Source organism: Clinocottus analis, unplaced genomic scaffold, assembly GCF_023055335.1.
Source record: "Clinocottus analis isolate CAN_PGR_092001 unplaced genomic scaffold, fCliAna1.0.p SCAF_2, whole genome shotgun sequence".
NCBI classification, from domain to species: domain Eukaryota; kingdom Metazoa; phylum Chordata; class Actinopteri; order Perciformes; family Cottidae; genus Clinocottus; species Clinocottus analis.
In genome coordinates this window covers 1,210,638-1,230,926 of record NW_027175931.1, presented here as the reverse complement: position 1 = coordinate 1,230,926, position 20,289 = coordinate 1,210,638, and the positions used below count along the sequence as shown (strand labels likewise).

The 20,289-nt window shown below is 46.3% G+C and overlaps 1 protein-coding gene across 1 annotated transcript in view; it reads right to left on the bottom strand.

Moving 5' to 3' along the window:
* Window positions 1–8,192: 8,192 nt before the first annotated feature.
* LOC137791117 (A disintegrin and metalloproteinase with thrombospondin motifs 15-like) overlaps window positions 8,193–20,289 on the bottom strand; it is a 14,805-nt gene continuing 2,708 nt past the window's right edge. The window contains exons 2-8 of the mRNA XM_068585830.1: window positions 20,029–20,161; window positions 16,457–16,624; window positions 14,070–14,359; window positions 13,810–13,987; window positions 12,893–13,068; window positions 11,710–11,885; window positions 8,193–10,754 (exon numbers count right to left, since the gene is read on the bottom strand). Of these exons, the coding sequence (XP_068441931.1) occupies window positions 9,977–10,754; window positions 11,710–11,885; window positions 12,893–13,068; window positions 13,810–13,987; window positions 14,070–14,359; window positions 16,457–16,624; window positions 20,029–20,161 (1,899 nt within the window). The 3' untranslated portion in view covers window positions 8,193–9,976. The remainder of the gene's footprint in view (window positions 10,755–11,709; window positions 11,886–12,892; window positions 13,069–13,809; window positions 13,988–14,069; window positions 14,360–16,456; window positions 16,625–20,028; window positions 20,162–20,289) is intronic.

The following is a 20,289-nucleotide window of genomic DNA, read 5'->3' as shown; positions in this document are numbered from 1 at the left end:
CTTTGTGTCTCTTTGCCTCTCTTTCTCACAGCTAAATTGAGGCAACAAAACCAACAGTTAGATTGATGCAACAAAATCAATTGTTAGCTTGAGGCAACAACATTGACGGTCAGGTTGAGGCAACTACACCAACAGTTAGGTTGAGGCAACAACATTGACGGTTGAATGAGGCAACAACATTGACGGTCAGGTTGGGGCAACAACATTGACGGTCAGGTTGGGGCAACAACATTGACGGTTAGGTTGGGGCAACACCATTGACGGTCAGGTTGGGGCAACAACATTGACGGTTAGGTTGGGGCAACAACATTGACGGTCAGGTTGGGGCAACACCATTGACGGTCGGGTTGGGGCAACACCTCTCCTGCAGCAACGGTCTTCTTGGTGTGTTGGAGCGCGTCACTCGCTCTGACTCGCTGGTGAATGTGTGTCCACCACAGAGCTCCTCGTCTCCGTTGGCATTGTTTTCATTCCGAGCGTCACGAACAAAACACACACGTCGTGTCCGTGGACACACAACCAACAGATCGCATCTCGTGACTGTTTGATGAACCGCTGCTTTGTGAACTCCAGCTAACGAGAACCATCCCCCAAAACCGCCGCCGCAGCGTTTCGCACCGTCCTATGAAAGCCGAGATGTAAAACCCCCAGATCCCAGATCCCAAACCCCCTTTTCCCTGAGAGCCAGAACCATCCGCGTTCACGGGCGCTGCGGAGGTCGTCTCTCGCGGCTCGCCGTAATCCCAGACCGCAAATCCCAGACTCCTCGAGTAAATCAGTGCTGATCGTTCCTGGAACGTGACGAGGTGTCGAGCTTCGACTCAGCGAGCGTAAGCTGGCGTGGAGAATCGAACCAAACAGCAAGTTGCTGTACGACACGCGAGTCACCGCTTGATCCTTCTGCTCTGAGCGGCTATTTGTTGATGGAGCGGATCCAGATGCTCGTGAACACACTCGCCTCACGAGTCCACGCGTGTGTTTTCCTCTCCGACACACACACATGTGAACACGTGTGTGTCGGAGAGGAAAACAAACGAGTAGAGTCCCGACAGCGAGAGAGGAACTTTTTCAAAACAAGGAAACCCGACACAAAAGAGAAGGTTATTGGTTCCAGTGGTTCCAGTGCTTAAGGGGGAGGGTGGGGCAGGTCACATGTTCCAAGCTCTTCATGTTTCTTACGCTTTAGCATATTTATATAGAGAACGTCTCGCGAATGTTGTGTGTTAAAGGTTTTGGATTTCAAACGTATCCAAACTTCACAAAGAAAAGGTTTTACGCTGCAGTGAAGAGTTCACGCCGCGACGCAAAACCACGACAGAAAGTTAAAATATATTCCTTTTGAATATTTGCCCCAAATCACGTGGAACAATTTATCAGAAATACACCTCTACATCTTTATACCTCTACACCTCTACACCTCTACATCTCTACATCTCTACATCTCTACACCTCTACACCTCTACATTTTTATACCTCTACACCTCTACATCTCTACACCTCTATACCTCTACATCTCTACATCTTTATACCTCTATACCTCTACATCTCTACACCTCTACATCTTTATACCTCTACATCTTTATACCTCTACACCTCTACATCTCTACACCTCTACATCTCTACACCTCTACATCTCTACACCTCTATACCTCTACATCTCTACATCTTTATACCTCTATACCTCTACATCTCTACACCTCTACATCTTTATACCTCTACACCTCTACATCTCTACACCTCTACATCTCTACACCTCTACATCTCTACGCCTCTACATCTCTACACCTCTACATCTCTACACCTCTACACCTCTACATCTCTACACCTCTACATCTCTACACCTCTACACCTCTACTTCTCTACACCTCTACATCTCTACACCTCTACCTCACTATACAGAACATAAAAAGACAAAACAAAAGGCTGAACCTGCCTCACAGACCGAGTCGCTGGACGTGGTTTTTGGGTTTGGACCCCATGTTTTGGCCCGAGGCGGCTCTGCAGACGTCAGTGATTAATGGTCCGTTGCCGTGCCGGGTTACATCACTGGAGCTCGCTCCAACGCGACACCCGATACCTCGAGGAGCCGAAGAGATGGTGTCACCGGCATCAGAGTCTAGAGTTTCTGGTGGTCTTTGATCCCATGCTGTCACATTGAAAACAGGCCGCGTGGATGAGAACACCCGTCATAAAATACTGTTTTTACTGCTCGTGCGTACGCAAGCTTGACCGCATGTTTTCATCACTACACACACTACACACAGTGTGTGATCATTGCATGAGCATGACTGAGTGTGTATGTTCCTGTACAGGTGAGGAAGGAAAAAATGAAAGTATTATGTAACACAAGATCTAGATAGAGATAGAGATAGAGATAGAGATAGAGATAGAGATAGAGTGCTCTAGAGCGAGAAAAACACAGGAGAATCATGCAACACATGTGGCTGGAAGTCACTGAGAATGTGATCCATCAGGCGCACCCGAGGATACTACTCTGGTTGTATAGAAGTCTCTGCTTCATGTGTTGAAGCTGCATTCTCTCTCCTGACCACCAGGGGGCGACTCCTCTGGTTGTATAGAAGTCTCTGCTTCATGTGTTGAAGCTGCATTCTCTCTCCTGACCACCAGGGGGCGACTCCTCTGGTTGTATAGAAGTCTATGCTTCATGTGTTGAAGCTGCATTCTCTCTCCTGACCACAAGGGGGCGACTCCTCTGGTTGTATAGAAGTCTGTGCTTCATGTGTTAAAGCTGCATTCTCTCTCCTGACCACCAGGGGGCGACTCCTCTGGTTGTATAGAAGTCTATGCTTCATGTGTTAAAGCTGCATTCTCTCTCCTGACCACCAGGGGGCGACTCCTCTGGTTGTATAGAAGTCTATGCTTCATGTGTTAAAGCTGCATTCTCTCTCCTGACCACCAGGGAGCGACTCCTCTGGTTGTATAGAAGTCTATGCTTCATGTGTTAAAGCTGCATTCTCTCTCCTGACCACCAGGGGGCGACTCCTCTGGTTGTATAGAAGTCTATGCTTCATGTGTTAAAGCAGCATTCTCTCTCCTGACCACCAGGGGGCGACTCCTCTGGTTGTATAGAAGTCTATATAAGTGACTCTACTTCTCTCTTGATGTATTCCCTCAGTAAACATTGTAAACATGAGTTTATGTCTCAATCTCTAGTTTCTAGTCTTCTTCTATACAGCATGATGTTCATTTAGTACATTATGGTCTGTTAGAGTCAAACAGACCATAATAAGGGGACGCTTTAGGGGCGGGGCTACAAGGTGATTGACAGGTCTCCACGTCGCTCCTCAGTCTAAATACGGTCACTTCTGTTTATCGTTTGCATAAAAAAACAACACAGCTTGTGTCTATAATGTTAGCACAACTTAGCGTTAGCTCAATAGTCTCACGCTCCGACCCCTGCAGCACCCTGACCTCTGCTCAAGGTCGTCTCCGGCCTGAACGACCTTGAGAAGCTGAGCTGAAAACAAGCCTTCAACACGTCGGTGAGCCGCACAGCGAGCCGAGGGGCTTTCTGCTGCTGCTTCTCATTACAGCCCAGATGATGGCGGTGACATTAGAGCCGGCGGTGAAGTAAGCCCCGCCCTTATTGTGCAACGTCTCCATGGCAACTTAAATCCATGCAGGCGCTGGAAACCACCCCAATCTAGTCCTCAATTTAGGCCTCATTACGGGGTTTATGTGGGGAGAAGAGGAGGAAGAAGTGAGGGAGAACGAATACAGAGGAGGATCACAGCGTGTGTGTGTGTGTGTGTGTGTGTGTGTGTGTGTGTGTGTGTGTGTGTGTGTGTGTGTGTGTGTGTGTGTGTGTGTGTGACTGGTGGAAAGTACCTAAGTACACTCACAGTACTCTGGTACAAATATTATATAAGAATACTACTTATACATCCTCCACGAATGTGAACCAGTAAGACGACGTAATCTAAACCACACGCAACTGACATCACCCACACACACACACACACACACACACACACACACACACACACACACACACACGTTTTTTCACGACATCGGCAATAAATCGCAGCAGATGAAGTCGTCGCTGTTGACCTCTGGATCGCAGCCCTGAACCCTCAGAGTGATGGATCCAAACCCGTGAGCACTCATCAGGGCGGGGCGACACATCCAACACCAGGAAGTAAAACTAGACGCTTTCAAAGTAAAAGCAGGAAAAACAAGGGAAAGAACAAAAAAATGTAATAAACAGAACACAAACTCCAAAAGATGCGACACAGTCCCAGTTTGTTTTCTATGTTGCGCAACAGGATAAATGATGTGATGTCAATAAAATGTTTAATTTAAATCGTGGAGGTGTTTTTCGCGATGTGTTCGCAGCCCTTGCACACACATTTAACTCCGTCCTGACTTTGCGGTTCAGTCGACGTGAAGAAAGGCCGCGCACCAACCGCCACGCTCGTTAGCCGCGAGAGCCGGGTGTCAATGGGTGGCGGAGGAGGAAGTAGTGAAGGGAGGGGGTGAGGGGGGAAGTAAACCTAAATCCTCCCGGCTCTTGGCAGAGGCCGTGTCCTGCCGCTGTGTTGTTGTGCAAAAAGCAGATAATGTGATTTCCGGCACCGCTGAGAGGCGGAAAAAACTCCCACTGGACCCGGAAGAGCTCCCATTCACTTGAGCTCTGATCCGCTGGGGATGCGACAGGCGCCGTCCTGGTGCATTAGAGCTGAGAAAGCCCGGTGGAGCCACTGGGAGCCACTGGGAGCCACTGGGCTGCTGGGAGGAGAGGAGCCCAGCGCCTCCATTTAAGTTCCAGACGCATTTTTTTTATAGACGTGGTGTCTGATGGGAAAAAGCTCTTCCATCGGTGGTTCGGATCCCGCAGCGAGTCTCACTTCGACCCACTTAGGGTGTGAACCACGGCCACGCCCGGCGTCTTCATAACCGCCACGGTTCAGTGTTTAAAGTCTGAGCTCACCGCTTATTGACAGACATCTTGTGTTTGAATCTTTCTGCTCCTGGAAGATCATGAACCCATGAGGAGGATTCACACGTTCATGTTCGTGTCTTCTGAAGCAAAGAAACAGTTTTAAATAAATAAGACAATGTGAGGGACAAATATGAGCAAATAAAACTAATATGAAGTCTGTTTATTGTATTAGTGAAAATCACCTGCAGCCATGAACACCTTCTTCTTCTTCTTCTTCTTCTTCTTCTTCTTCTTCTTCTTCTTCTTCTTCTTCTTCTTCTTCATCATCTTCTTCTCCTCCATCTTCTCCTCCTCCATCTTCTTCTTCTCCTCCATATCTTCTTCTTCTTCCTTCTCCATCTTCTTCTTCTGCTCCTGCATCTTCTTCTTCTTCTTTTTCTTTTTCATCTTCTTCTCCTCCATCTTCTTCTTCTTCTTCTCCTCCATCATCATCATCATCATCATCATCATCATCATCATCATCTTCTTCTTCTTCTTCTTCTTCTTCTTCTTCTTCCAGCTCTGACGATGTATCTGATTTATTTCTTCAGAATAAAACCGTAACAATAAACACAAAAACTATGTTTCACTCGTTCTTTGTTTTTGGACCTGTGTACCGCTGCAGGAACAAAGACATTACACATTTCCTCTCGTTAGATGATGAGTTCACATCCCAGTCTCAACCTTACGATGCGCAGCGTGCCGCGGCGCAGCAAGTCGCTCCAGCCGACGGCTCAACGCATCCCACAGCCACGAGCCACCAAGTATAAAAGATCAAACCCCGCTGAGTCACCGCTGTGAGTTTGCAGACTGGTGCCATTAAAAAGTTTCCTGTGTGGGCGGAGGAGCAGACGCCACGGTGTCGTCCACGCCACCGTCAGCTTGAGGCTTCTCCTCTGGGCGGCGCTGTCGGGGTTCTGGGGGAAACGATCCCAGGGCGGCCGTAAAAGGCCAGGCGGTGAACGGTGTTTGTGTTTTCAACCGACGGGCAGACTAAACCTTCTGCTTCGGATGTCGTCTCTGACAGTAAAACACACGCAGCACATGTGGTTCCCTCGCCGGGTGGCTGACGGGTCGAGTCCTGAAAACATCAACCACATGTTGCAGACGTCACTGGGACGAGCAACGAGCAACGAGCAACGAGCAACAGTCTGAGGGAGTTCCACAGTTTGGTCGTCGCCATCTTGGGTTTTTTTTGCAACCAGTGAACAGGAAGTGATCATATCTAGACTGAGGAGAAGCGACGTAGAGACCTGTCAATCACCTTGTAGCCCCGCCCCTAAAGCGTCCCCTGCTTTATGGTCTGTTTGACTCTAACAGACCATAATGTACTAAATGAACATCATGCTGTATAGAAGAAGACTAGAAACTAGAGATTGAGACATAAACTCATGTTTACAATGTTTACTGAGGGAATACATCAAGAGAGAAGTAGAGTCACTTATATAGACTTCTATACAACCAGAGGAGTCGCCCCCTGGTGGTCAGGAGAGAGAATGCAGCTTTAACACATGAAGCATAGACTTCTATACAACAAGAGGAGTCGCCCCTGGTGGTCAGGAGAGAGAATGCAGCGTCAACACATGAAACATAGACTTCTATACAACCAAAGGAGTCACCCCCTGTTGGTCAGGAGAGAGAATGCAGTCTCAACACTTGAAGCATAGACTTCTATACAACCAGAGGAGTCGCCCCCTGGTGGTCAGGAGAGAGACTGCAGCTGTAACACATGAAGCATAGACTTCTATACAACCAGAGGAGTCGCCCCCCTGGTGGTCAGGAGAGAGAATGCAGCTTTAACACATGAAGCATAGCCTCTATACAACCAGAGGAGTTACCCCCTGGTGGTCAGGAGAGAGAATGCAGCTTTAACACATGAAGCATAGACTTCTATACAACCAGAGGAGTCGCCCCAGTACGGACCTTCATTTGGGTCAAATCCTTGGTCTGACAATGCATAGTACAGCTTCTCTGGGCAGCCGCTGGTTGAACTGGGTGTGTTTTCACAGAGCAGCTTGAGTCAGCACAAAACCAAAGTGGATGAATGAACCAGTTTTCAGTCGGCTGGAGACGAGCTGAGGAATCAACACTGTCTCCTCTCATGAGATGGAAGACTGCATCCAGTCCGTCATCTAACTGTGTTCAACCGTCTCAAAACATCTGAACACGACGAGAAAAACGGACTCATGACTCAGCATATTCTTATATATATATATACTTTATTTTTATACAGCTAGGTGAATGTATACATAGTATACAATACAAACGACAACTCATACAAAATAACATCAACTGTACAATTGGTCCCTGAATGAAATCCGACTGGAAGAGTAATTCTATTTTCTGTTGCGTTTGAGGACCAACAACAACACAAACACTCATGACTCTGCAATGTCTGAGGCATCCAGGTGTTGAAGGTCTGGATCTGAGATGTTGAATCCTTTTGGTGAACATGGAGAACGGTCCAGACGGACGCTCCAGCCTTCCATTTAAAATGTTTTTTTAAGACTGTTGGTGCATTTTTTCTCTGTTCAACCATTCGTATTGAGCAGCTGTGTTGGAAGTGCAGTCACACAAAGGAATGGAAACAATCCCATGATGCACTACAGATTGATCCAGATTATACTATGAATGAACGGAGCGTGCTGTTCGCTGGTCGAGGAAACGCGACTCGCCAACATGTTTATATCCAGCGAATCATCGCAAACTTTGACTTTATTTAGCTGAATATTGAAGTGACATTCCTAACAATCAATTCGAATGACCTAAAAACAGTGTTTGTTTCTTTTATATAGGATTATAAGTCGAAAAATAATCGTGGAAACATTTAAATGTACGTTTTAATAACATTTATTTTTGGTATATATTTATGCATTCTTGCCAATATGGCGGTATGTGTGTGCCTTAAACGTTAAAGTAAGAATTTAATGCCAATGAACAACGAGCATTTGAGCATTTTCTTTGTTTTTCCTTTGACTAACCGTGACACGTTTGTACCGGTACACCCCCACTTTACCCCCACGTTGTGTAGCGGTACACCCCCACTTTACCCCCACGTTGTGTAGCGGTACACCCCCACTTTACCCCCACGTGGTGTACCGGTACACCCCCACTTTACCCCCACGTGGTGTACCGGTACACCCCCACTTTACCCCCACGTGGTGTACCGGTACACCTCCACTCTACCCCCACGTTGTGTACCGGTACACCCCCACTTTACCCCCACGTGGTGTACCGGTACACCCCCACCCGCCATCATGTAAAAAGAAATAACAAATATCAAACTTTTCCTTGAGGTCGTGACTCTTTGGCGACACACGTCCGAGTCGCCGCTCGGTTTGGTTCTTACAGAACGTTTTGACAACACGACGTCGCCGTTCACTGGACAGAAATACGTTAACGTCTTAGCTCAGATCTGTTTTTACTGATATAAAAATATCTCTACTTTTGTAAGATTTATTGTTTCATTCTGGATTGATTATTCTATTGATTATTACTTTGATTAATTATAAATAACATATTAATCTGAGACTTATTCTTTATTAATGGTCTCTGTATTTTGATTTGTATTTTACTATGTACTGTTTTTTATTGACTCGTTGCCCTTTGCTTAAATATGTTTTTTCAGTTGTGAAGGTTTTAAGGATTCTCTTCAGAGTCTATGAAGGTAAATTTGTGTTTTTATTTATCTGAGGAAATTTCTAGTGTGAAAGAAAATTATCTCCAAATGTTTGCTCTCAAAAAAAAAAAAGTTAGCCCACAACCAGCCGTTGTGGGCTAACGGTACATGCAGCAGAAAGGGGGGATGGAAGGGAGGTTTTTTTTTTCAGCAAATTTTTTTTTCAGCATTTTTTTTCATCAAATACTACTTTGAAAGCAATTTCTTTTGAGGGAGTAAATTCTTTTTCTTTTTTTTTTTTTTGAGCAAATTTCTTTTTTTTCAGAGAAAATTTTAGTTTTGAGAGGATTTTTTAAAATTGAGAGCAAAGATTTGGAGATAATTTACTTACAAACTAGAAATTTGCTTGGCTGAAAAAGACACAAATCTACCTTCATAAGACTCTTGTTTCTGACTGACGGCACAAAATATTCCCAAAAACCCTCCACGACGTCACGATATAGACTCTAAAGATAACATTTGCATTTCAGGGCAACAGCTTGGGTCCATGTTTACTTCCTGTCACCTGATGTGAATTACAAAAACTGCAACTGGGAACCATTTTGGAACATTTACTTCTAAATCTACGAATCGCTTGTTAGCTTGACGGACAAACGCACGATTAATAGGTTCTAATTTAACAACAGCAATACTTTCTTTGCATTTTGTGATGAATAGCGAGAGCAGCGGCGGGTTTCACGTTGCCAGGTAGACCCAACGAATCAATGACAACGTGAGTTTAGTCGCTGCAGCCCGACAGCAGACAGCGAGACTCAAGAAGCAGTCAACCACAAGACCTCGGAGAGACCGCGCGGACCCTTCAGGTCTCGCTGCAGTGACACTGTTTCACATTTTAAGAAGTTCATCAGTGAAAAATGTCAATTCACAGGTGAGATTATGAGGTTACACCTCAGCGCTCTCTCTTTGTTTGGTCCTGGACTTTCAGTTCTCTTTTATTTGGCGTTTGCGACGTCGTCCCGCGCACGTGACAAAACCAGTAAACCTTGGTTGTGTGCAGATGTGTGTGTGTGATCACTGTCTCTGCAGATTCCTCCCTCGTTACTGTGGACACGCTCGGGCAATCTGTCCCGGTGGAGGTCGACCGAGCACGAGTCCAACCTGAGGCCGATGGGTTCGACAGCTCTCCCGTCTAAACAAGAAGTCTGTCTTTTTCAAACAATGGAGGGAGACCCTCTCCGTCTCCGTTGGCTTTTCTTCGGTGTAGCAGACGCCCCCTTCGGGCAGCATCGGAGGGGTATTTTTCACCCCAACGCAGCCTTGGGATCCTTATCGCGCAGATTCGGACGTGAAAGGTTTGTGTCAAATCGTTCAAATTCGACAAAAAGAAGTCCCCCGGGCTGGTGTCTGTTCTGCTTTTAGCAGGGCTTCAGGTTGCAGAGGTCCAGCTCCTGAGGCTTCCTCCTCCCAGAGCAGTGGTCTCTGGGTAGATTCAGGCCGTTCTGCGTCACGCAGCGCACCGGCCGCCTCTTGAAGCCCCTCGCACAGGACTTGGAGCAGTGAGACCAGACCCCGACGTCCCACATGGGACACGGATCCCCGCAAGCCCTCACCGCCACGGGCCGGTCGGCGCCGTCGCAGTCCGCCGCCGGACGCCCCTCAGCGCTCTGGCAGTGCACCGCCCTCTTCTGCAGCCCGGTCCCGCAAGTCACCGTGCACGAATCCCAGCTTCCTGTCACCCAGTGGCTGACCAGCCTCTTCCCCGTCGCCTGCTTCCTGGCCTCCACCCGGTTGCTGTCCGCCAGGACGCTGTTGTGCGCCGCGTGGCTCTTGTCCTCCTTCCGCAGAGTCTTCTCCTCCTTGCTCTCCTTGGCGATGTAGAAGGAGTAGCGCACCCTGGGAGGAGTCATCTTCCCCACGGACAGCACCTCCACGGTCAGGGGCTCCTTCAGCGGCCGGATGGCCTGGAGGATCTCCACGGACGTGGAGGTGCCGCTGTAGCGCAGCAGGCTGCCCCTCACCAGCAGGTCGCGCTCCACGGCCGACACCACGTAGTTGCCGTTCAGCAGGTACTTGCCGTGGCGGTTCTTCACCGCCAGGTAGTTCTCGTCGCTGACCATCCCTCGGTAGCCGCGTTGCCGGACGTCGATGTTGGACGCTCCGACGGGCAGCATCGCCACGAAGTTGTAGCCGTGACTGAAAAGGGAAAAGTGTGGAGATAAAGAGTGTTAACGATGCTGAAGGACCACCGGCAACTTAAACAATGCTCCATGTACGGTTAAAGATCATCGGCGTAAAGGATGACCAGAGACGATGCACAGATACTGTCCTCAATACTATACTGATGCGACCGATACTACAACGGCAACAAAACATCAACCTTTTGTGAGTTGAGCTAAACCCCCTGAACATCATACCTTTTTGTTTCCCACCTGAGGACACTACGATTAAAGCTCTTATGGGTAGAAGTGGAAATCTCCACGATGATATTTGAGCGGTAGCTTTGCAAAAGTTGCTCAAAACCCAGTCATCTCCTGTGGAAGTCTGGTGGAGTGAAGGGAATCCGCCTGCAGCGTCACAGACCGACTGGGAGCTGCGATCAATCGATGTAGACGCGGTTAAGAAGTTCTAAACACATCCAAAGCTGTTTTTTTTAAGATTTACGTCACCCAAACGGGACAAAAATAGACTTAAAGGATAAAAAAAGAAGCATGAGTGATGGATGTCAAAAACGCTTGCCTCCACAAGATCAGTCTCCCATTCATTTTCTATGGAGTAGCTTCAGACTCTATTCAAGAGGGCTTCGCATCTCTCTTGTTTCTGGCTCTAAGAAACTACCAAATGTTTGGGAATCATTGCATACTTTACAGAAGACACTGCCTCAACAACGACCGCCTGAAAAAAACTGTTTTCCTTTTGGTATAAATGGTAAAAAGTTCAAATATGTTCAGTACCAGGCACGCAGTCGTTTCTCAAAGACAGAGACAGATTGTTGAGAGTGAAGACGGCATGGCGTCATCTCTTTCTTCCCAGCAACACACAAAGACATCCCCACTGCACACCTGCTCACCGTGACATGACAGCGACCTCCATGTTGACCTCGACCCGACACTAAAGAGCGGTTCGGCGTGTGCCGGCGTGCTTTACTTACACAGGTTTGGTGAACATTCCCGAGACCTTCTTGCAGCCCTGGTTGTCGCCGCCGCACACGCCGCACTTGTCAAACTTCCTGCTGGAGTCCAGCTTGCCGTCGCAGCCCGCCTTGATGCATTTTCCTTGGACGCACACGGCCGAGGTGTCGGGCGAGCAGGGCGTCCCGTCCACAACCTGCAGGGGTTTGGAGACTAATATGTAAGCAACAACAACAACAACAAGAGGGAAGGAAAGAGCTCCACCACATCCATACTTTATTACTTCTGACTAAACAAACCCAGAGAGCTACATGAATAGAAAGCATCCCCAGAGAGCGAGTGCAGTGTCCTTTAGTGTAAACGAGATGTTGGATAGCATCGCTGATACATGCTTGTTTGCTTTCTGGTTGCATAAATAGTTGCTGACAAGCCACAGCTGTGAGGTGATACTGTCCCTGCACGTTTCCCTCTCTCACCGCTCTGTAAGACGCCAACACATCAGAACAAATCTCACCAGGCAGCGACGCTCCAACCCTCAGAGAGCAGAGAGCTGCTTCTATAAATGTTTCAACTCCACCTCCCATGAGCGCTTGACTCATGACGAGGTGTTCGGTGACAGATTGCATTAGTGTTGATACCCACTTAGCCTCCAGTTGAAGCCAATTCTGAAGTCCTTTAAAGCTGCATTCTCTCTCCTGACCACCAGGGGGCGACTCCTCTGGTTGTATAGAAGTCTATGCTTCATGTGTTAAAGCTGCATTCTCTCTCCTGACCACCAGGGGGCGACTCCTCTGGTTGTATAGAAGTCTCTGCTTCATGTGTTAAAGCTGCATTCTCTCTCCTGACCACCAGGGGGCAACTCCTCTGGTTGTATAGAAGTTGATGCTTCATGTGTTGAAGCTGCATTCTCTCTCCTGACCACCAGGGGGCAACTCCTCTGGTTGTATAGAAGTCTATGCTTCATGTGTTAAAGCTGCATTCTCGCTTCTGACCACCAGGGGGCGACTCCTCTGGTTGTGTAGAAGTCTATATAAGTGACTCTACTTCTCTCTTGATGTATTCCCTCAGTAAACATTGTACACATGAGTTTATGTCTCAATCTCTAGTTTCTAGTCTTCTTCTATACAGCATGATGTTCATTTAGTACATTATGGTCTGTTAGAGTCAAAAGGTAAAGTAAGAATATTTTCCGAAATAGCGTACCTTCGTAGCGAGGACGTAGAAGTATCCGGTCCCGTTGGCGCGGCAGATGAGCTTGCATTTGTCCTTTGGGGAGATGCCCGAATATTTAGGGACCCAAACCACAGAGGAACCCAGTCTGTTGGTGTTCAGGTTCAAACCGTTGAACGCTTCACACTGCTCCTCACGGAAACTCTTCCCTGGAGACGTACAAAACACAACCTCCCGTTAGATGGACGACTACTGCAACGCTGTCAAAAGGGGTTCCTAAATACGCACTAGCTGCTCCTCAGCTTACAGACTTGTTTGTATTAAGAATAAATCATAACCGATGTGTTTGGTTGGGGTTTCTGGAGTGTTCAGTCTCCCCAAAAAACGGTAAAGAACAACACAAAGCTGCTGAAAGGTAACTCATGACATCATCCAGGGCCAGCTCCTCCAGTGGATGTGCCAGTCATGAAATGGGGCTTTTTCGTAACCTCTACATTTAACTTTGTGGTTTGGAGCTACTAAGTTAAGTGACTACTGTAAACCCTTTCACAAATGATGAAGTACAAAGTTTGCTAACAGAAGAACAGCCGACTGTAATCCCTTGTCAAGCTTTATGATGATGTGAACCACCAAAAGATGGAGAATGCAACCAAAACAACTTGACTTTCTAGATTCATGTGATATTAGTGAGCGGGTAGAAAACATTAGCACGTGGCCCAATATTTAGATTTGGTGGAGAAACCCAGCCAGCGAGAAAGTACGTTGAACTTTAGTCCTCTTATGGAGTATTGATTCTGACAATTGAAGGTTGCTAACTTGTTTTATGGTTCCTCCACCTTCTTTAAAGGTAATTGGACTGGTGCTGTTTGGGGAACAGGTTTAGTGAACGGCCACAGCCCTCAACGTGTGTCTCACTGTGTGAACGCACTCAAAAACAGAGGCGAGGTTACCTGTGTCGGGGCAAGTGTTGAGGTTACAGGAGCGATATTTGACGCGAAGGCCGTAGCAGTATTTGCCTCCGTTCTCAGGGACGGGGTTGTCGCACTCCCTCTTGGCCAGCTGGACTCCTCCACCGCAACTCCGGGAGCAACCGCCGAACGGCCCCCACTTCCCCCAGCGGCCGTCCACCTGGTGACCAAAGAAAGAACAAGAGGGTTGTCGCAACGGTACGACCAATCAGGACGGGGCTCTGTCCGCGCACGGCGCTCACCTTGACTTGCATGGTGTTGTTCTTATCCGTGCAGGCTCCTCGGTAGCAGACCTTGCCGTTGCCGTTGCCGCAGCCGGTGCCGTCCGCCCAGGGGAAATGCCGGGTCTGGCAGACCAGCTGGCCGCGCGCCTTCCCGGTGCACCACAGCTTGAAGCAGGGCTGCATGTAGGGGCAGGGCTTGGAGCCGGACCCGAAGGCCAACTCGCACTGGCGGTGCAGGCTGTAGCTGGAACCGGGCAGGCTGTCCGAGAGAGACAGCTGCTTCTGAGGCTGGTCCAGCAAGCAGTCCCCTAAAGACACGAACCAATCAGATCTTTACATTTCTTTCATGCACCAATTTGACAAACCCACAGAGTTCAGCTCATTGTTTTGGTTTCGAGGCTTTGCTTTGCAGCAGCCTGTTTCCAGCTGTGTTCAGTGCAAAAGCTAATGAACTTGCTTCACGCTACATGTCCAGCACCAAAACAGGACACCGGCAGGTGGTAAAGATCCAGAAACCTCCCTCGGGAGCGGAAGGAGAACAAAACCTGCAGTAGCTAAAGGAAAGGTGATCATTGGACTTTGTGTTTATGTTGGATAGAAACACAAATGCTGCTGTTTGCACATTGGCCATTTAATAAAACACTAAATGTTTTTTTAAGAAGATTAACAACCATTACTTTCAATCGCCTAAAAGAGTAAAACAAACTTTGATCATCATCAAGATGGAGAAACTTACACACTTTCTCATCTTCCTCATATAAAATATCCCTCAGAATGAATTGTTCTCTTGCTCGCTTGTGCATTTGAAGGGTACTTCTATTTAAGGTAGTGTCGACCAAAGGCTGTGCAAAGCTGCAGGACTATAAAACGATGGATTATAACATTAAACGAATGCTCAGGAATGAGCTTCAAACCGTCTTCACTGTGCACAAAGAGCACCAGAGTGCAAGCTGTCCAACTGAGACAGCACAGGCACCAGATCATGTTTGGATTGGGCAGATAACTCAGGTAGAAAAGACAGCAGCGTCTAACTGAGTAAACGCTCAGCGGGCGGGTCGACAGTCACTTATTAGAGTTTACACACTGGCAGAGAAAGACTTGTCAAGAAGGAGTTAATGTGGAGAGAAAGCAGCGTAATATATTAATACACTTTGGAATGTTTTATTGAAAGTGGATCCTGGAAGTGAATACTCTGTCATCATCAGCATATATAATTACACCACAAGGAAAAGTACTACCTCGGACACACCTGCTCAGTTTACTGCACTCCAGTGTGATTCTGCCACAGAGTGTTTCATATTTCTGTTGAGGTAAGAGAGACTCTGCATTGTGCCAGCTTCATAATGAAATGCTCCCTTTCTGGCTAAGAAGTCTGCATTTGGTGTTTCAGAAAAAAAAGAAAGTAAATGTTTAGCGAATGATGCAGAATTCTCCTCCCATGAAATCTAATTTAAGCATGGTTTCAATGTGCTTTGGCATCAATTATTACTTGTCTGTCAGAGAAAATATGCCCTTTTATCTTCAACGGGTCAACTATGACGCGACAACTGCTGTACAAGTGGACGTCGGCCAAACCTTGACATCCATCAACCAAACGTTTGCATCCACCAACCAAATATGAGCATTCACCAGTCAAACGTTGGCTTCCACCAAACACAAGTTGCTGTTTACCAACCAAACAAAAGTTGGCGTCCAACAACCGAAAGTTGGTGTCCACCAAACAAACAAAAGTTGTTGTCCGTCAACAAAACAAACGTGGTCGTTCATCAGTCAGACGTGTCCATCAACCAAAAGTTGGCGGACGCCAAACGCACGTTGGCGTTCTTAGGGAACATATGGAAGCCCATTACCGCCACACACACATGACAAAAAAAAAAAAAAAAAAAAAATTAGGACCAAAAAAAAAATAATAATTCTGTCCCCAAAATTTTTTTAAAGAATTTTTAAAAACAAAAACCAAAATTTAGGCCAATAAAAAAAAATTTTAATCAACTTTTTTTTCAAAATATTTGCAAAAAATTTAGGTCCTAATTTTTTGCTTTTTTTTTATCCTATTTTTTTTTTTTTTTTTGGTCCTATTTTTTTTGTTTGTTGTTTTTTGTGGCGGAAATGGACTTCTATACATTAAGCACACATTGTGTTTGTGCCTTGAAACTCAAGAAAAGCCAAAAGAAAACTACAAAAATTGCCTCCAAATGTTAACCAAAAAAAATAAATAAAATAACATGAATATTTCTTTAAATGCGAGTAACATAAGTACATGTGATGACTTTACAAATGTAACCGTGACCAAATAGAGCAAAGGTCTTCTGTGTGCGAACACAATTAAATTACAACCAGCTGAGTGCATGAAGCCCGGACAGAATGAGGGAGTCCAGAGACGCGTACAGGAAGTGTTTACTCACCATGACCTCTGTCCAGGAACTCGGTAATGATGGCGGCGCTGCACACGGACCAGGGCCGGCTCCTGTCGATCTGAATCAGTGTGGGAGACATCATGTGGTTGTCCTTCAGTTTCCCAAATACCTCCTCACATGCCTTCACGTTGTCATGGGGCATGTTGAAGACATGGCCTGAGGGACGAGGGAAGGTTGTGAGAGTCAAGTAGTTGGGTTTAGGCAACAAAACCTAGGAATAGTTGGGTTTAGGCAACAAAACCTAGGAATAGTTGGGTTTAGGCAACAAAACCTAGGAATAGTTGGGTTTAGGCAACAAAACCTAGGAATAGATGGGTTTAGGCAACAAAACCTAGGAATAGTTGGGTTTCGGCAACAAAACCTAGGAATAGTTGGGTTTAGGCAACAAAACCTAGGAATAGTTGGGTTTAGGCAACAAAACCTAGGAATAGTTGGGTTTCGGCAACAAAACCTAGGAATAGTTGGGTTTCGGCAACAAAACCAATAGTTGGGTTTAGGCAACAAAACCTAGGAATAGTTGGGTTTAGGCAACAAAACCTAGAAATAGTTGGGTTTAGGCAACAAAAAAACAACAGTTGGGTTTAGGCAACAAACCTATGAATAGTTGGGTTTAGGCAACAAACCTATGAATAGTTGGGTTTAGGCAACTAAACCAACTACAGTTAGGTTCAAGCAACAAAACCAATTGTTGGGTTTATGCAACTAAACCCAACTAGGTTCAGGCAACAACCCCACAAAGAAAGATTAAAGGTCTCGGACTGATTGAACGCCACTTCTATAAAACCACGACACGGTTTTGAACACTTCTTTTAGTTGAAAGTCCTGTTTGTTGGACTCGTCCTTCTCTCCTCACGCCCAACGTAGCCGTTTTTCATATACATTATAAAGTGCGTCACTTGCTCAGGTCGATGCATTTCATTTGTGTTATAAAATAAGGATCCTAATTGACTTTCCATTGGCAATATTATAATAGTTTTTTGCTGATGCCAGAGAGCGAACAAAGTTACAGTAATTTAATCGACTAGTTTTGAAAGCGTGGACGACCGTTTCCAGATTCTTGGGAGAAAGAAAAGTTCTCATCCTTGAAATGTTTCTGAGATGAAGAAAGCAAAAGATTGAACTTCTTTTTCAACATGTCCGAGTTGATTAACAAAAAGAGAAGCGTTTTACCAGACACCTCAACACACATGTAAGCATGAGGCAAAGCCAACTGGACCGGCTTGAAGCTGATGTCATCGCAGGAATGCAGTTATGCATGGGAATATACGCCGTGGCATACGTCCACGTTCTAAACCCGGCCTGACGGGGGAATTTAGTTCCCAAGGAAATCATTTCCCTTCTTAAATACGAACATGAAGTACTTTCCAAAAAAAAAAGAAAAAAAAACGGTGTTTTCAATCATGAGACAGGACCATTTTGGGAGGAAATGACTGAACACATATGAGGACAGTGTAAACCAATTCCCCTCTCGGGGCCTCGAGAGTTATACTTGTGCATCTGGTTTCAGGAGTTTTGCTTCTTTTAAAGCCGCAACCACTGATTATGATTTGGAAAAAAATAATGTCACTTGTATTATGAGTAGGGTTTTCCCTTAACTAGACAGTTTACCACAACTACAGTAAACAAGGTTAATAACCCATCATGTTTTATTGGAAAAGAAGCATTAGCATCAGCTGCTTTTACATTTATTTTCACCGACTAAAGACGGTCATTTAAAGCTGAAACGACTCAAATGAAGGTCCATACTGGAGCGACTCCTCTGGTTGTATAGAAGTCAATGCTTCATGTGTTAAAGCTGCATTCTCTCTCCTGACCACCAGGTGGCGACTCCTCTGGTTGTATAGAAGTCTATGCTTCATGTGTTAAAGCTGCATTCTCTCTCCTGACCACCAGGGGGCGACTCCTCTGGTTGTATAGAAGTCTATGCTTCATGTGTTAAAGCTGCATTCTCTCTCCTGACCACCAGGGGGCGACTCCTCTGGTTGTATAGAAGTCAATGCTTCATGTTTTAAAGCTGCATTCTCTCTCCTGACCACCAGGGGGCGACTCCTCTGGTTGTATAGAAGTCTATGCTTCATGTGTTAAAGCTGCATTCTCTCTCCTGACCACCAGGGGGCGACTCCTCTGGTTGTATAGAAGTCTATATAAGTGACTCTACTTCTCTCTTGATGTATTCCCTCAGTAAACATTGTAAACATGAGTTTGTGTTTCAATCTCTAGTTTCTAGTCTTCTTCTATACAGCACGATGTTCATTTAGTACATTATGGTCCATATAAACCTTTGAATAAAACTATCCCAAAGCCATTTCGAAGCAGCCACAATTCATGCCTAATTTGGCAGATTACATACATGAATGTGTGCTCAAGCACGCTGTAGCGCATACCATACTCTCTTATAGAGGATTGGACATTTTAGCCTGGAGTGCAAAGTGTCTCCTAAAGAGCAGTGAGGCTTCTGTCCTGTTATTTCCTTCACTCCATTCTTCCCTTTTCCTCGCTCAGCTGTCCCACAAAAGCATCTCAGGCGAACTGGAATGTTCCAGATAAGTGTACATTTGTTAGTATAATGTTATCATGAGAGATATTTCAACCGTTATCTCTCACTTCCCGTTCTGCAGCTGCCTTCGTGCAGAGTGACGTTGTGCAGCTGTGACGTTCCACACAAATAGATTTCCACGTTGTTCCAGAGACCTTCTGGTTTTCATTGTGTCCGACTAACGAGGGAGTGCTTTACAACCAGGACATCAGGTGAATGGAATTAAATAGCTGCTCGGATGGAAAAGGCCTTTGGGACCAGCAACCACGGCCGTGTAGATTGTGGTGAAAGTTGCACCCCCTCCCCTCCACCCCCTCCTGGCTGGGCCAGCTTCCACGCTGGGTATGCATCCGTCAGAGCAGAATTCCTTTGACACTGTAAGCCGAGGTTACATGCAGCTCTTGAGCAGATCTGCCTCTGAGGCCACAGCCCACAACCAGTTCAGGAAAGAGCTGCGAAAAGCAATCAACTGGTTTTGTGTCCAGGAAAATAAAGTGTCTGTTTTCTTGTGTGTAGGTCAGCATGAAAAAATGACAATAGAAATGAACTGAACCTAACTGGTTTTGGTTTAGTTGCCTAAACCTGAATTTTGGTGGTTTTGTTGCTTAAACCTGAATTTTGGTGGTATTGTTGCATAAACCAAACTATTTTTGGTTTTGTTGTCTAAACCCAACTGTTGGTGGTTTAGTTGGTGGTTTTGTTGCCTACACCTAACTATTGGTGGTTGTGTTGCCTCAATCTATCTGTTGGTGGTATAGTTGTCTAAACCTAAGTGTTAGTGGTTTAGTTGCCTGAACCTAACTGTTGATTGTGAAGTTGTCTAAACCTCACTGTTGGTTTTAACGTAATGTCGTACAGAAGAAGAAATCGTGCTGAGGGACTCGGTAAAACACAACACTTTGTGTCCCTCTAAACCAAGAGGTCGCATGTCATGACGACTTCACTGTGAGACTGTGTTCGTGTACATTAGCGTCTGAAATGCGTAACATGAGTGTTCAGTTCCCCGAAATCGCAACTCGCTCACCAAGCTCGTGGGCCGCCGTGAAGGCGGAGGGCAAGCCGTCGTCCTCGATGACGGAGCAGCTCCTCTTCGGGTCGCACATGGTCCCGACGTCGGCCATCCCCAGCGTATCGCAGGTCGTGGCCCCGCAGAGATCCTGGAGAGACACGACGGGTCAGTTCCACTTTTTCATTTCACAGAAATCCTGATCAATCCGATTGGACTGGAGTCTTGTTCCCGAACATGTTTCCTGAGGGCGAGCCTGGAGCTGCAGAACGAGCCGAC